General features: G+C 34.7%; 1 protein-coding gene and 1 long non-coding RNA gene across 5 annotated transcripts in view; one reads left to right on the top strand and one right to left on the bottom strand.

Annotated features, from left to right (window-relative positions):
- Window positions 1-18,700, bottom strand: part of LOC121295067 — a 131,724-nt gene that overhangs the window by 21,526 nt on the left and 91,498 nt on the right. The gene's annotated exons all lie outside the window — the stretch shown is intronic.
- LOC121295064 (protein inscuteable homolog) overlaps window positions 1-18,700 on the top strand; it is a 48,318-nt gene that overhangs the window by 12,528 nt on the left and 17,090 nt on the right. For both annotated transcript variants that reach the window (XM_041219363.1, XM_041219364.1), the window contains exons 2-5: window positions 2,975-3,068; window positions 14,572-14,917; window positions 16,430-16,482; window positions 17,484-17,607. In XM_041219363.1, coding sequence (XP_041075297.1) covers window positions 3,013-3,068; window positions 14,572-14,917; window positions 16,430-16,482; window positions 17,484-17,607 — 579 coding nt within the window. In that variant the 5' untranslated portion in view covers window positions 2,975-3,012. The remainder of the gene's footprint in view (window positions 1-2,974; window positions 3,069-14,571; window positions 14,918-16,429; window positions 16,483-17,483; window positions 17,608-18,700) is intronic.

Here is an 18,700-nt window from a genome sequence, read left to right on the forward strand (position 1 = left end):
TAATGCTTTGGAGGTTTACAATTGAATACTAAATGGAACCTATCAATAGAGTGCTGAATGAAGTCACAAGCACTTTGAAAAGGCTTGATACTCTTAAGTGTACAGTCACTGAATGGCATTTTACCAATAATGTAGAAGTTAAAAAAACATAGTCTGAGACATTTTCTAATACAATTCCTGTACAATGCAAGAAAAATGGATTGAGCATTAAGATAAAACCTTATAGAAGATTATACAGTTTCTCAGGCGTTCACCACTTCATGTGATTTGTTACATTTGCGTGTTATATACCTGATTTAACATGCATTTCGTTACATATCCCTATTACAGTAGCATCCTCCTTACACCACTAAAACCAGGGCGTTGTGTTTTTTTTCTTTGGAAAGATGTTTGTGTGATCGCCCAGTTTAACATAAAGAGGCTTTTTTCGGTTTTCTGTTTGCTTAGCCAGAGACTATTTACCCACCAAACTCATTTTAATTGTTCACCTTGAGAAATTGATTTTATCACCCTACAGGGGTAGAGTAGATTAGCATTAAAATGAAAGAGCGTGGTAAAAATCTATACATTTTTCAAATAAAGGAGAAATCTTGATTGACAGGCACTTGCTTCAAAACCTAGTACGTTAGCAGAAATTGGCAGTCATTTAAGAGAAGAGGCTTTTGGTTTAGAGCATTTCTGTAATTAATATAAATATTGACTGTGTGTTACATCAGATGTGACATTTCTTTATATATTAAACAGAAGTGGTACAAAACATGTGATTAAAGTTAGATATTTAATAAACTTAAATTATTCCAAATGAAATCATACATGCCTCTTGTATCATATAGCGATATTTTAATTTATAGTCCATGTTAAGGCTGCTTAGATTGACAGTTGTTGCAAAGTAGACATTATTTATACTTTACAAAATTAAAAATACTGAACATGACATCACAGAGAAACACTATTCAAGACATCAACTGTGCCACTTCCAATTTTTATAGTGCTGTATTCTCCATGTCACCTGCCTTTAAAAATGCCATACCTCTATAGCTCCTGGAATTCCATTCAACTGCAACGTCCATTCAAAACTGTGACATCGCAAACAGCCATGTCCCTCAACCACTCAACATTATTCTCTTTGTCAACCTTTTCTCTCTTTGTTAAATTCTTTAATGGACTATATAAAGGTTGGTAATGATAGAAAACAACTACATAGTTTTAACTTGTATATTAAAGCAGTACATAATAATAGATTCACAGGACTGCGTGTGTATAGGTTATATCAACACTTGTAACGTTTAAACGGACCTTGGCTTTCAGCGTGTGGTCTGTTCACTTCTACTTGTGCCGATAAATAGTAAAAAAAGACAAGAACAATTAAAGTAACAGACATTGTTAGTAAAGCACAATTCTCAGTTGTGTCAATAATCTCAACACCAGTCTCCCTCAAATCTAAGTCTTAATTCCAAAGAACCAGAAAATTCGCCCAAATACACACAAACAGACCCGCGCACTCACATGAATGCTAATGTGTTTGTCTGCTCGATCAGGGGGTGCAATCGAGGAGATTAAACTTGCTTGCATCCATTTTTATCAGATCAGTATTTCCGTCAGTGTGGAAGAGTGACATTTTAGTGAACATTTTTTTTTTATTATTATTTGGTATTTTTAAAAATTAATTCTCATTATAAAGTAACTGTTATTTGCTGTTCGCATTATCTGATCAATTACAAAACATACACAAATGTCTTCTCAATTAATGAATGGTAACGATCTAGTTGAGTAATTTGTCTGAAGGAAATGTACCATAAGTTACACTGCTTTCCTTGGGTCGAGTGGTATTCAGGTCAGATTTCTCGTTTTAAAAATATAAAATTAACGGAGAAATAGATATAAAATAATGACCACAATTAATTTTGCCATGCAAAGGAACCATGTTCTACATTTTAGTGACTACCCTTCCTTTCATCTATTTCAAAGTGCTTTGCAGCCATCTCCTCTTGTAATTTTATGCATTATAAATTTCATTTTAAAATGTGCTTGTACAGTATATGATTGGAACATGGTTACTTTTGGGGAGGAGGAGAAGGGGGGGCATTCTGGCATGCCTTTGTAGCTGGATTAGTTAAAAGGAACAGTACAGGTTATTGTTAGTATCAGTGATGTTTGGGGTGTATTTAGGGCTTCTACTTTACAGTTTTTATTTTCCATCTCTCTCTCTCTCCCTCCCTTTTAAACCTCAATAGTTAAGCCTTAATTGAATACCAGATTGTTTAAATTAGCGACACACTACTAGAAACTAACACAGTGGAAATTAATAAGCTGAATTCGGCTGTTGGAGCCAGAAGGAAATGCAGGTTAAAATAGAATCGGGTGAAATCAGTGCATGTCGTTTTGTTAACTCAATCAACATATGAGGGTAAAAAGAAACAGCTTCCTTTGGTAATTAGTGTTTGATTTAAGAAAGAGAATCAGCTCAAAATATGTTTAAAGGGACATCACATGATCAAAAATAAAACACGAAAACTAGAAGCCCTAGATATATTTTATAGTTCCATAGAAATGTCATAACACTGCTGTATTAGATATTCTAATATATAGCAGACCCTGATATTGATGTGATACAGCCATCTGAAATTGTTTGTATCAGACAGAAGTGACATCACATTAAGATTTACCGGTACTATGAGCGAGGTAAATAGACAACAAACCAAATACTGGAAGTGCTCCAAAGGTGTATCTTTTCAATGCATACTTAAGCAAAATCAAATGGACCTAGTTATTTAACCTTTCATAATCTGAAACAATCTGTTCAAGCTTGAAAGAAAAAAAAGAAAGTCTCTAATTTGCCTTTTGAAATATGGTTCATGTACTACTTCATTGAGTGTACATATTAAACAACTTGATCTCATAGTGTTATATACAATAAATAATGGTCTACTATAAGAGCACTCTATTAAGTTAATATTATGTTTTTAAATCCTAGGTGCAATGCTATGTTAAAGCTGACTGTGTCTGAAAAATATGGCTTCAACCCAAGGCACCAGTCACATTCCTTCTCTTGCTTCACCAACACAACGGTAAGTTATAAATAAAAAATTGCTAGCATCTAATATAAACAATATTGCTATTGGGTAATATTTGTGAAAACTGTATGGCTCTAAGTAGGAACAACAGTTTGTGTTGCATTTAACATACATTTTGTTGTCCTTTTTTTAAACTTTTTACATTTTTTTTTTTAAATAAACACCGTGTGTTCATTTTAACAATACCAAGAAGTTCCTTCAAACACTGCTTGGTTGAATATATAAAACCCCAGGCTTAGTCTCATTAACAATAACATAGAAATCTCAAGATCACTTTCTTTTTATTAGTCGGCTCTGGCAGGTGTATCACGTTTACAATGCTCATGTAAGAAGCAGCCACTGAATACAAAATAAAAGATCTTCTGGAAAGAATGCACTGACTCTTGTCTCTAAGACTTGTGTGTTCAACACGAGGTATACGAGCACATCTGGAAGTCAGATGTTCTTAATCCTCTAAGAAAAAAGATCTAAAAACTACTGTTGAAACCGACGTGTCTTATTCCTTTCATCTCCTCTGCAGAATATGATTAATATTTTCCTGTTCATCTGTCAAAGTTAGGGAATGGCAATATATTGTAAGGAAAAAGATTTAAAATAGAAAGTTTAACGGTCTGAAACCTTAAATACAATCGGAAAAAAGCTACAGATATTTTGTAGTGTGTGTGTGTGTGTGTACACCACTCACTCGATATATCGCGGGTGTTTGTGTCCAATATAAATCCGATATATATCGAGGGCTGCGATATAGCGAGAGACCCATAAAAAAAACTAAAAGGCTAATAACAAATACGGTACAACCACTCCCTCGTTTTATCGGGGCGTCAGGGTCCAGTATAAATCCTCTATGCAACCTGCTTTTTCTCATTTTTCTTATAAAAAGCAGCACATTGTTTTAATTCGTACTGCAGAGGGTAATTGCTTCTCACCAACTTCAGTCTCCAATTAATTTCACAAGTCTTCCTCTCCTTTCTCAAATGCCCAAACCCGCTGCATTGAAAGAATCCATTCACAACAACACAGCAGACCTAGGGAGCTGACGTCACTGCCCTGTGACTTTGCTAGTGCATTGCTGCCACACGTAAACACCTTGGCTAAAATAAAAACCGCTTCAGCAAGTAGATATTTAATTTGCTTTGTGTTATTGTGTGTGTGTGTGTGTGTGTGTGTGTGTGTGTTATAACAGAACGATATTAATACTTTGTTTTGTATATTTTTGTTCATGGTGTGCAGTAAGAAATAAAACGAACAGTAATTCTAAGTGAAACTGCGTATGCATATTGCGTGTCTCTCTCTCTCTCTATATATATATATATAGATGCATGCATGCTGCTTGTATTCATTATTTGCAACTTTAATTGTGTAGATTTATAGCTTGTTGCAGGAATTTAGAATATAAAACGCATCACATCTGCCATTTGTAACTATTAGTATTATATAAATTATTTCCCACAAAGTCTGTTTTCTAGCAGCCTTTGGAGCTCCCACATTGATATATGTGGGGCAATCTCACCTACTCTTCTCAAGTGCTTTGCAGACATTCACTTTCAATTCAGATGATTTGCAAGGATCATAAGGTGGGCAACACTCATGCTTTGTGGGCTGGATGACGCAGTGTAACTCTTGCAAGTGGCTTTATAGTGCTAGAAGGGTAATATCACTGCTTTAGCATCCCAACGATGCTGTTTTAAAGTAATGTATCAATAGAAGCACTACAGAAATCGGTACTGTTCACAGACATTAAGCAATATTACAGTTCGCAAGTAAATTCTTAAATAGACTACCGAGATATCTCATTTTACCATACAGAGGCTTTTGGTTTTCTGTTTACTTAACCTGAGACTGTTTACCCACTAAACTCCTTTAATTGTTCATCTTGAGACAATGATTTTGTCAACCTAAAGGTGTAGAGCAGATTAGTATTAAAGTGAATGAGCAGGGTAAAATCTGTACATTTTCAAATAAAGGAGAGATCTTTATTGACAAGCACTTACTCCAAAACCTAGTACACTGTCTTAAATGACTGCTGATTTCTACTAAGAGGTTTAAGGTTTGGAGAATTTCAAACACAATTTTGTACCATACCATGATATTTTAATCTGTAGTCCATGTTAAGGCTGCTTAGATTGAAGTAGACAGTGTTTATACTTCACAAAACTTGCTGATATTGAACACAGCAGACCTGTTTTTATTGCATTTTGTTCTGTAGTGCATTGATTCTGCCTTTTGAGAATATCATTACTGACATTTAAAACAGACTGTATTATTGATGTAGTTAGTACAGAACATTGTTCTCTGTGTATGTAAAAATGAAGCAGCAGTTAAATTATCCAATCATGCAGTTATACCACTTCAAGCAGTAAGAGAACCCTTTTATCACATTCACAAGAAGATGGGACAGGTAATTACAGTAATACAAATGATAGCGCCTAGCTGTTTCTGTTAGTCCTTGTTTATTTTTCTCTGAAGAGCCAGCTTTCCCCCCCACTTCAGAATAATATGTCTCATTTTCAATTTTGATAATGTATATGCCAATGTATACTGTAAGTTTTAATGTAAACTTTCAAACCCTCAAACAAATCCATCCAGATATCCCGTTTTGCATAACACATTTGTTACTAGCAAAAATATTTCATTTTTAAATTCAAAAACAATTTCTTGCATTTTTTTTTTTTTATAAGGTGGTATATGGAGGTGTATCTGTGTGTAGCGCTTGGCCTATAAGCTAATGAAAACCCTTAATTTAACAACAGAAGTTGTTAATGTAATATATAACCTGCAGAAAACAAACAGCGGTAAACTATTTTTTTTGGTTGTGAAGGGGTTAATAGACTTTGCTCAACTTTAACCTCTTCCTGTCAACAGCACTCTGACTTGGAGATTGGCCTTAAAGGTGAACTTTACTTTGCCTCCTTGTCTTAAGTCGTACAGCTCTGGGAGGGAAACATGATCCCTTACTGAAAATGATACTCCCTAATTTAATCAGGTACAGGCATGATGCAAAGGAATGTGAGGTACTAGCTTCTTATAAGAACAAGTGCTTTTGAATTAAAACCATATTTATATTTGCATACACTTCAAAATACAGGTGCATTTTATACACTGCAGTATAGCTACCCTACACTTAACATTTTGTTACATTATTTAATACAAGTGTTTACAACAACATAATGTAATTCTAAAAATAACTGCAGTTCTAAGTTACGTAGTTAATCTTTGAAGTTCCACTTATGCAATCAGATTATTTTTGCTAAATTCATGTAGTAAACTGGAGTAAATGCTAACTGTAGTTAATGTACTTGTATTTTGAAGTGTGTGTTTTATATATATACATATATATAGATAGATAGATATGTAGAATTAGAGATACCATTTAATTTCAGTTTATTATTGATTTGTATTCTTAAAAGAAATACCTTGGCTGGCTTGTTCTTTTTCATTTTTACCAGGGCTACAGTACATCATCTCATTTTATTATGAATATCATTAGATTAGGAATCTCATTTTTAAAATGGTTATGGATAGAAGACAATGGGTGTAATGCAGTGCATGCTAATAAAGGCATTACTCTTTGGCATGGAAGTCGCAGGGCTATTAAATGGATATATTTTTGGGAAAACCGAGGATTTCCTTTAGTTCATTAAATCAAGTCTACAGTGTTCAGTAGAACTTCTGTCACTGCCTTCATTGCAACATGCTAGCCTTCAGATTACTTTAATATGCATCCAAATTAAGTTAGTGTTGAGGTAAGGTGTCTTGGTTGCCAGTGTTAAGTAATTGCACACAGAGCCATCAGTTGACTGTAGGAGACACTGCCCCCTTCTGGATACTACTGGATTCTATCTTTCCCATGGTTATAGGAGTGGAAAGCAAGACCAAATCTATTTTCTTACATATATTAACTTTTTAAACCTTCTTACCAACCCCACTAGTATTCTGGTGGCTTTTTGTAACCAGATTATGTTGTTGGGGCTCCAATAACCATAAGCAAGCACAGTTTCAGTGTAGTAGTTGCCAATGAAACATGTTTCTGTTGCAGTTGAACGCATTATGTTTTGACTAGTTTCATGACGTAACGATATTTCTAGAAGGTTCATACAGTACTTGAATGTGGTAGTATTTATGACTGAGCCTTTGTTGTTTGTTTGGTCCTTTTCAAAGGTCTATTTCAGACTGAAATGCACAGCAAAGTAAGCAGATAATATCGAATGGTATTGTGATCTATGGTTAACATATCAATTGACTTGACTATTTGGCTGAAAATCCTCAATCACAATTACATGCAAGGTGTTCTTGTATGGAGCAACCAGTCTCATTGGTTCACAGAAACTAATTCAAACTTCAGTCAACTGTCCGTATTCATGAGGTAACTCCTGTGTTTTTAACAATGAGGTTTTTCTGGGAACCTTCAATATTATATGTGAAGATCAATTATATTTAGACACCTACAGTTGTTTGTTTTCACAAAGGTGAACCAGGTTAATTTGATAAAATGAAAGAAAAAATACAGGTCCATGCTGTATGTAAACCAAAAACAAATGATTATGAAGTACTAGATCATTTTAATCCCCATAGACATGTTTTCAATCCATTGCACTGTTTGTTTTATTTGATAAAACTAGTAGTAATGTAGACTGTAGCATAGAAATAGTAGATACAGCAGCTATAGTAGTGCATGTGCCATGTAGGCTATCCAGTAATCGACTAAAAAAAACCAAGAGAAACTTTGTCGACATTGATTTATAAACAGACAATATCTATTCATACAGCTGGTTGTTGAACTGCCAAAGAGCTTCTCGTAGGTAAGCATGCCTGAATTGTCTCTGCTTTACCAGGTAGTGATAGGACATTATGATTCTCCATTCCCGAAGTGTTTACTTTGCAGATTTTCAAAGTCTCCTGCACCCTTACGTCTTGTAAAGAAAGACTCTGAGCATTTTTAAAGAATGTGTTCAGAGCTGAAGCAGAGTTTGTGGGTTTGGGTGAAAAAGGGCGCCAGTCTCTTTTGCATGGGCAAGAACATTCTTCTTGAGCTATGCCTCACATGGCTTATTACCGGTGAGAGGCGCAAAGTGGAATGAGCTCTTGCTACGGCATGTGCAACAAATGATGGGCAATTAAGACACAAACTTTAACATCCCCAAGCAAGCCTGGATAATAAAGTGATTCGTTTTCATTCCGGGGTGAGATGCAGTGGCCCTTAATGCTTAGACACTGTAGGCAGACCTATGTAGTTGCCTCTTAGCAATTATTGTCGTTTTGGTTTTTGTGCAAAATACAGGCAGCGCCAGAAGTGCAAGATACAATTATAATCACTCTGGTTGCTGTCTCATCGGCCTCTTGGGTTTTTTTTTTTTTATATATATATATGAGACAAAAGTTTGATTTTAAATTGTAATGAGTATTTTTAGTAACTTTAAGGTGGATGTGAAAGCTAATACAATCAAAGCAATGCATATTTGTTGTTTTGAACGATATTATATTGTAATTGGGCTGCCGGTATCACATACATGTATACTAACTTATTTGCAGTTTAATTATGAAACTTATAATAAATACTCGACTAAAAATACAGAGAATGTTGTATTTGAGGTTCATTCAAATGAATCTTTATTTGATTAATAAAATAGACCCCTTTTTTAGATAACTCATGAGTTTAAGCTTTACTTTGTTTCAACTATGATGATCAATAGGCTTAAACTGTTCTGCTGTATATGCTTTTAAACATCCCCAACATTACAGCTATTGAGATTAAGAAAATTAAGAGGCTTGGTTGGTTTCAAGTTTTATACCAAATGAATGTCCAGAACGTGCATACATAAATGAAAATGTGAAAGCCACTATAAAGTCATACCCAGTGAACATTACCTTGAAGATAATTGATCCATCCCAAAGTCAGTTATCTAGCAAGTCTAGTGTAGAATGCCTGCTACAGAGAGTACAATTGCTAATATTGTGTTTTGTGAATGAACTCATTTTTAAGTGTTTTTTTGTAAATGGGTTGCATTAGGGAGTTTGAAACGAAACCGCTGTTGCAGTTTGTGCTTTAGTGGATAATGACGGCTGAACTCGTGTGAAAACACGTATGGGTAATTAATGATACAAGTTAATGTTTTCATGTAGGTTTCTTAGTCCTTTCTTTATAAAACGCTTAAAAAACAAATCCTGCATTTCAGCTTGCTCTGGAGGAACCTTTGTGCCAGTTGAAGCAGAATCGGTTATCGCAAGCTTCATTCCTAGACTTAAGCTTTCGTTCTCCCAGTTTTTCCACATAGTTTTAACATCAACTTACCATTGAACCATGACTGGGAAATTGAACACGAGATGGGGAAAGGTGCACAATGTTTGCGTTGCATATAGTGAAAGTTATGGTAGGGGGAAGAAAAAGGTCACTACCTGGAAAGTCAGGTAGCTCTTTAACAAAATGAATGATGTGAACATGACAAATGATGTGGGCAGTCTAGTAAGGCTGATGTGAGTTGGAAAAGGAGGAAGACTTGTAATTACTAAAAACCTAACAAACAATGCCTGAAATGTATTCTGAAAAACAATATTCTAAAACAAAATTCTTTAACATTACAAACACTTGAATACAGCAATTTGCTGAAATTTTCATACAGTGAATTTACGTGGGCTAGTAAATAATGCCTGGGCCAGTCGAAACAAGTTTCCTATAAACTTTATGCCAATACACTAGAAAAATCAACAAAGCAATCTAATATAATTATTTACTCCAGCATATTTGTGCATTATTTTTCATTTGTTTTAAAAGCATCATAATATTAACATGGAATAATTGACTTGATATACTTGACGAGATATACAATAAACTCATTCATTGTATATCTCGGCAGTTGCATTGTTCCTTTTTAATTTGATATTTCTCTACCGAAAAACATAACAGGGGATTATAGAAAAGGTGTTGCCCTATACACCTGTATGCCCTCATGAATTATACATCAGATGTTTCACATCACCATTTATATCAGATGTGTACCGAGTGTCACCTTAGCATAGCTCTCGGTAAATGAAAATCAATAAATAGAAGCAGTGAGTTCAGCCTATTCACTAAATGAAAAAGAGAGGCTTTGAGATGGTTCTCTTGACTGATGTCTGGTCAATTTTATTTCGTATTTGTTAACCACTTCACCACTATGGGTCAAACTCCTTCATTATCAGATTGAAATAACCACAGTTTCTGCAGAGATATCACATTCCTTAATGTAGGATAAGGGAATTAAATTATTTTAAAGTGTGTGTGTGTGTGTGTGTATATATATATATATATATATATATATATATATATATATATATATATATATATATATGGTATATATATGATATATTATTATATATATATATTATTTATTTTTTTTTTTTTTACTTTTTCTTATTTTTATCCTTTTTTTCTACACAAAAAAAATGGAGGGAGTAGGGGGGATGTGGGGGGGGTGGTGGATTTTATCACATTCAGTCAGAGCTACGGATTATGTAGTTTTTAAATGCCATCTACAATATGTTAAGCTTTTTAAAAGGACTTTGCTAGTGTTTTAATGTTATACAACGAAAACCATATTTATGCAAGTAGAGGTGCAACAACATAATAATAGATTGAAATCAAATATTAAATATTTATTATTTAAAAAGAGCAAAGTTAAAAACAGAGCAGTGTTTTGGCCAAGGTGGCCTTAATCAAATTGTGTACAACGAAAACATAAAACTTGTTTTACTGTTAATTGTTTTTAGATTATGCACCCTATATAAATTTTAATGCTTTTTTTTTTTCACGAATGCTGTTGAAGTTTTGTGGTACTTCGAAATGGGTTTATACTACATGCTATAAGATTGCTTTAGAGGACCCAGATTGCTCTTATCATTTTGACCTCATACAATGATTACACAGAAATAAAACTGATGAAATTCAACATGAAACATATTAGAAGGATTGACTGGTACGATTTCCACACACTTAAGTAATACATAGAATTAAGATTTTTTTTTTTTCTTTTGCGTATAACGTCCCACTTTAACCACTGTCAACGTTGCCTCACCACTGCAAGCCACTTGTTGATCGGGAGGACTGAAGATCAATGGGCATCCTCTGTTTCTACTATCAAGCCAATTGCCGAAAGCATCAGATGTTAACAAACTACTGAAGGCTCTGGAGGCCTGGGCCCAGTTTGGGAAGTCTCCAACTTGAGTTACTGACCACCTGACCAGTAGCGATCACTGAAGCATTATGAAGTATCCCTGTATGATTTTCCTATTGCATTAAATGTGGGTCCCCAACCAAGATCGACAACTCTGAGAGATCCGAATTCAGGTTTTTTGCCACATAAAAAAATGAGCTAAATCAGGAGTACCAATAAACATTACTATAAATGGAATGTTAAATGTTAGAACATACATTAGTGATCCTACTGATATTAAAATGTGCAATTACATGCAAGAGCTAAAAATAGTAATGTGTCAAACTATTTCATATCGTTACTGTATTGTATCTTAGTTTCCTTTTTTTTTTTTGCGGCTCTGAGTTTCCTTTTTATATTGAGGCAGGGGGCTGTGTTTCTGAAACAGTTGATTTTATATTGAAAAATGCAATATAATTGCTGTCAGTGTACTCAAAACAAAATACTTTGTTGTTGGACCAGTTAATTACAGCTGCCTAAAAAAAGTAATCCATAAAAGGCTTTATGTTCTGCTTGTGAATGATCAGCATGCACAGTACTGTTGGAAAATATCTAACTGCAAGCACCTATTTTATTCTGCAGTAAGCAGTTCATTGATATAATGAAGAAGTACCCACTTTAAACTATGTGTTTATGATGGGGAAATTACCTTCATATACAAGGATTCTGTATTCAAAAGTGATCTAAAAGAGAAGGGTGATTAAAACGAAAGGGGCACAGAGGTCATAGAGCAGCCTGCTCCCATGGAGTAGTCAAGAGAAAAAAGCTAATTTACTGGGGATTTTCAAAACCAAAGGGTTTTAAAAATATTGGGTATTCAAGCGCTGTGGCCAATGGCCTGTTACCAGTTTGATCTATCCCTTCAACTGTAATGAAAATTTACACCCATTATGCAATAAACTGTGCCAAGAGTAGTTTTTATAGCAATTGCTGAGTGAATTAGCAGACTAGATCAATTTTGGTGGACAAAAAAATATGTAAAGTGGTGTGATTTGCTTAGAAAGTCATACATAGCTGTATCTCTGCATCATAGTTATAGTGTTGATGTTACCCAGTGTGTACTCAGTTTGAGAACAGGGTAAATGTAGTAATATCACTGATCACCCATGTAAGGTAAAACAGGAACAAAAAATGCTAAACTTCTTCAGAATGATCTTTGTAGTAAGAGTGTGCTTAAGCCGAGACTAAAGGTCGAGTAGTTTATAAACTGTCACAGAAACCCGAGATGGAGTTGTTTTCCTGTAACTCCCTGAACTGGCTCATCCTATTTGTTATAATACACAGACACCCTTGTGATGCTAATATTAAAGACAAGGTTCAGCAGTACATTTTTGTTTATTTATTTTTTTAACGTAGTGTTTCAGTGCTGTACAGATGTTCTATGTCTTTATCCATTAGTGCTTCAGCTTTATTTGGACGATTGCCTTTTACTTTGTTTTAATTTTAATTTTTTCTGGCATACGAATGTACCAGCATTACATCATTATTTATTCATTTATTTTTAACGTATTCACATTTTGTTGATCATTAATGAATATTTCTGTACTGTGGGTGTTGTCGAGTGATTGAAAACAAGACAATCTGTGTTTGAGTTGAAAGTGATGGTCTCAAGGAGTCGAATGGGTCAAAGTTAAAGTATATTTTCATTGAGAGGAATTCTCACTTTTTGATGTCACTACTGTGGTATTATGCCTTTTATTTATTTATTTATTTTTTACGAATGGCTCAGGATGCAAATACAGCCTTTATCCATGTATGTATGTATGTATGTGTGTGTGTGTATATATATATATATATACACACACACACACACACACACACTTTTTTTTGAGTCCCCAGACCATTCCTACATAACTAACTGTATGCCCAAAGGTCACAGCCTAGATCAACAACTGTGAGACCTGGATCCACATATCCAGTACATTTGAAAAGATGAGCTAATACGCAATAAACAAGTTTAAACATTTTTTTATAAATAGGGTACTAAATGTTAAAACACAGATCATTGCTATTTGTAATAATAACATAAAACATAATGAGAATGTAAGGGTCTGTGTTAATTCTACAAAAAATATTAAAGAAACAACATATCTTGTTTCTGTCAAGTATTGCAATGGAATGTTTTCGATCAATGAATACATCACCCACTAAACAGCTGTAAGCCAGGTTAGATACCAATGTCTTATTCAATTTGACTAATAACGTCTCAGACAAATGAGAATGGATAGAGTCAATATGCTTACTTAGAAAAGAACCTGCATGTTTGTTGGTTAATCAATATTTGCCAATACCTTAGGCTGCCATAGTAACAAAGAAACTGGATAATAATTGAGTTAGAGACCTATGGCAGAATGAAATGTTATAAAAGACTGATACAGTAGGAATGTGGCTGTTCAGCCAGCCTCACACTATATATTTACAATGGTGTGTGCTTAGTATGTCGGGAAAAACATCTTGAAATATGTGTTTTGAGGTCTAAAGTTATGGCCAAAATAATGACTAGTATAAAACAAAACAATGATGATATGGAAGCATTTTTAATGAGGTGAACTAGTTGAAAATGTACAGGTTTACCAGAGTATAAGTATAGAATAAATAAAATACTACAACAAATGGTATCTTCTAGGGGTCTCTAATGAGTTTCAGCCAAGTAGATTCTTTGGGTGGTCAACAGAATTATTATATGCTATAAATCATTGGTTTGGCTTTCAGTTTACAGCACAGAACTGTCTCTCTGTACATTTCAGATATATACACCTTGTTTACACATTAACATTGGACATTTATTTCATCTACCTCCAGTGTTAGGAATTCGAAAGGCAGTGGGTCATGATCATGAGTAAACAACAGAATAATTTGGTTTAAGCTGCTCCAGCAGGATTTGTTGACTCTCTGCTTTCGTTATACAGGATTTGCACTGCAAATAAGAGAGACTCGAATCAATATGATCTTTTATCCTTTAATTCCAAATGTATGGAACACAGTGCACTACCTTGCCCTCTCCACTGAATTAGATGCATGGATAGGTGGTTGATACAATCCAGGGTGATGCTCTTGCTGTGAAATGCTCCTGGTCAGGTACTGGTTGATTTAATATTAACCCAATCGAGAACAATACCATCCAGAGTTGGATTTGGCTTTGTTACCATTGTTAGGAAAGTATATAACAAGTTATGTATTATGATGTAAATATTTGAGATCTGAGAATCATGTACATTTACTCTCCACAGAAACATGTGCCTAATTGTATAAGTGCATTGGTAAAAAGTGCAATTTCATATGACCATTATTTGTATTATTTTGTATTCCAGAATGCACTTGATTCGTGTGGATTCTGTTCATCGATGGATGGAGGACTTGCGGTACATGACAGAAGTGGAGTGCATGTGCATCCTTCAATCAAAACCAATCAGTGTTGATGAAGATGCTCAAAGCGAACTAATCATTAATCCAGAGCACACTGTACGGGACAACCTTCAGACTCTGCTGAAAAGAGCTTTTATTATCAGCACTGAACTGACCAAAATGTTTCAGAAGCTGGAGAAGAACCGTTGGCAAAGAGTGCACAGCACAGCAGTGAGAGCCAATTGCCATGTTCGTTCCCTGGTCAATGAGTACAACTCCTTCACAAGGAATTCTCCTGCAGAAATACAAAAAGTAAGTGGTTCTTATTTGGGTAAAACCCTATTACAAAGGATATAATTGTAATATAGTTGTGACACAATTGGGAATATTTATGGACCTCTGCCATCACCATTGTTAGATTGTAAATCCAGCTAAGGATGTAATCGTTATTTTTAATCAATTTGAATTATTGATGTACAGTTAACGTTGCATTGACAATGTGACATTTATGATGACCCGTACCTTCGCTGCAAAGTTTGTACAAATCTTCCCAGCTCATTATTACCTGGTTTCTTTGCAATTGCTTGATCCGATGATCAGCACTAAACTTGTGAACCGTCAAATTGATGCAATGACTCATAGTTTATCCATCATTCTCCAGTAATGCATATTGTAATATCAGTAAACCATGAAAAAGAAATTCGGCCTTCCTTCTTGATCAGCATTTCCCATGAGTGTATCTCCTTTATGACTATAGTGTTGTGAACATAGAATAGCCTTAACACAAAGGTTTAATGGAAAATATGTGTTTCTGGGTGTCATTATAAAGTCATGCTGTTTTGGCAAATAGGAATCGTGTATCACCTTTTTCTTTTTTTTTTTTTTACAGTTTTCTTTCTGTGTATGCTGAATTTCTATCTTTGTAAAAATAAAATGAAATTCATTTTAAATAACTTTACCTTTTATTAACAGAATTGTAGGAAATACAAACAATTGAGTGTGTAATATTAACTAAAGGGTTTTGTTACCAAAGGGTCATTTCATCCACTGCGTCTGATTCATCTGTAATTAATGATTCTCATCACTAGCCACATTAGAAAGTGGCAATAGAATGTAAAATAATAAAATTTTAGTGCATTATTATATAATTCTGTTTAACCAGAGCTGAATTTGTAATAGCTCAGAGATCTGCCTATTTAAAATCCGCTTTTAATAGGTTTACAGAGCAACATCCTTGGAAAGGCCAGTTGTTCAATTTTCAGCTTCATAGATCCTTATTTCATGCCCTTTTTCTTGATGACCATTGTAATGTGAAGAATTATAGATAGAGATAGAGAGAGAGAGAGAGAGGAGAGAGAGAGAGATATATAGAGAGATATAGAGAGAGAGAGAGAGAGAGAGAGAGAGAGAGAGAGAGAGAGAGAGAGAGAGAGAGAGAGAAGGAAAATTAACAATAACTTCTCATTAGTTATCTTAACAGAACATAAAATAATAATACAGGCTTTAAACTGGTGATAGACTTGCGTCACAAAACCTTAAAACAAACCTGTTATATTAGAGATTAACATAAATGATATAGTAGGAATACTTTGTGTAAACTATGATGTCAAGAAACTAGCGTGGTAGTATTATATGTGCTCTTTGAGTATCAGATCTTGCATGAAATAAAAATGTTCTTATTGTATATCCTGCAGATTATTTTGGATGGCTCTGAAATCTAGGAATCTGATTACTTCAGAAATGTGTTAATTTCATTAGCCTGCCTGAAGTTTTGTTTCTGATGTATTGGTTAAATTGGGCTTTGTTTTTTGATTTTCTCATTAGTACGAAAAGGCATTGCTGGAGAAATGCATGGAGCTGACAATCATAACTGAGAGGTATTTTTTTTTTTTTTTACCCTATAAAACTTGTTTATGTATTGCTTGGCAAAACCGTGGTTATTGAGTTGAAGTAGACTTCTCTGCTGTCCTCAGTGAAATAGCTTGGGTCACGAAAATATAAAAAAAATACTAAAATATATTGCCAGTATAGTAGTAGTTGTAGTCGTAGTAGTATATCAGCAGTATACAGATTGTATTTGTATAGTGCATTTCATGCAGGCGTTAAAAACACTACTGCTATAGAACTGAGGACATCCTCCTCTAGATGTAAGAACAATGATGATGCTTCAAGTAATTGCAGCTAACCAAAACAATTCCATAAAGTGCTCCCATTTTGCTCTTCCATTATCTTGTACATGTGTCTCCAATGTGCAGCTTTTAAAGAAACACTTTATAGCAAAACATGGCATCTGGAACTACACAGTTTGGTTGCCTTGCCTTCCAGGAAATCTGTTACTGATTTACTTGGTCATTTCACCTCTGCATGTCTTCCAGGTCAAAGCATGTCAGTCAATAGGGGGAGTAGCCAATACATAAAGATTTCTTTGTCTTCGTGTATTACCGGATTTTGAAAATGAAAATGTGTGTTTGGTAAAACCTGCAATTTCTTTCAAAATTGCACATTTGAGACCCACATAAGGAATGTGGGGAAAAACAAAAATATGTATGGATTTTTTTTTTGTTAGCTGCAATCAATTTAAAGATTTTAACACAGCATTCATCCTTTTGCAAGGATGAATGCGAGATGCTACTCGTTTGCTGAAAAAACAATGGAAAATGTAATTGGCATACGCGAATCAAATATCCATATTCCAAATGTATAGAGATATACAGTACAGATTTAGAAGGTAAAGTTTGGTGTGGCTAATGCAAACATTACTATGTCTTAACTGGACATCCTAGAATTGCGGGCTTACTATCAAGCCAATTTATTCAATGTGGTAAATACTGTGATTTTTAACATGTTCATTTTAAAGCTATTTTATTTGTTTCTAAAGGTGCATACACACGGAAGATGAATATTTTTTGATGTCTATGAAAGACTCGATCCATGAAATACTGACATCTGTTGGCGAGTCCTTCAGCCACATGATTGACATGGCTTTAGCCAATGAGATACAGGTTAGTAAAATACAGGGTAGGTTTTCTTCTTTTTCAGATTTTAATGTCCCTGAATATTTACAAGGGAACTTACAAGGGGGAAACGGTTTCAATGTTATGGAAACTCCTTGGGCAAAATGTAACAGCGCCCTTCTTTGACCACTTCTCCAAACAATTATGGGATGTTCAGATGTATGCACATTATGAAGCATGTCTCTTCAACACAGTCATTTCCAGTATGCTTGGACAATGCCAGGTAAGTATTAGTGTCAGTAGTGATCACACACCATATGGAGGGTAGACATTTTGGGACCCACATTCCCAGCATAGACTGTACCATCACTCGACCCCTCGCATGATACCCATTAGCATTGAAATCTCTACAGGCGGGTTGATGATCTTACTATACAGGTTTTAGCTATTTATAATAGACTACTCTCTCTGCACGTGAATCAGGAAAAACCATTTCCAATTAAACCAGTAACCCTAATGGAATTAAACGAAGGTGCAGAATAGAATGCAATGCCACTGGCTTTCCACCTGGTACTGAGAGCAGTCTTAGATTTCAGTTGAAGATAGTGTTAGTGCAGAGCTCTGGAAATGCAGTTGATGTACCCTAAATAGAACCACTGATGCCATTTGATGAGGCACTGTGGTCCTTTTCGGTGTGTATATTAAAACTAATTACTCTGGGAATGAAACATTCTCAATTTTTAAAAGCACTTTAAAAAGACTTGAATGTGCTGAATATTTGGTTACTAACTCCTCTCCCATCCGTTTCACTTCCTGGTGTCTGTCTGCAGCTTGTGTTGATTTAGCAGAAGATCCATGAACACATTCTTGTCAAGCAGTGTCTCAAACAGAGAAAGTCTTGAATTTGAAACTGATAAACTAGTTTATCTTTATCTTCGTGTATAGTTTTAAGGTGTTTTTTTATTTCTAAAAACATTACAGAACTAAACAAATGTGCCATTGAAATGTGTTCTACAAGAAAATATACCAACATGCAATCTTAGACTGTTCCAGAGATGATTTCATTGTTTGTCCAAAGAATTGTTTTGGAAGATTTTCAGAAAAGTATTCTTGTTGCCAAAATGTGTCAGTATTATATTTT

The sequence above is a fragment of the Polyodon spathula genome, chromosome 19 (genome assembly GCF_017654505.1).
Source record: "Polyodon spathula isolate WHYD16114869_AA chromosome 19, ASM1765450v1, whole genome shotgun sequence".
Lineage (NCBI taxonomy): Eukaryota > Metazoa > Chordata > Actinopteri > Acipenseriformes > Polyodontidae > Polyodon > Polyodon spathula.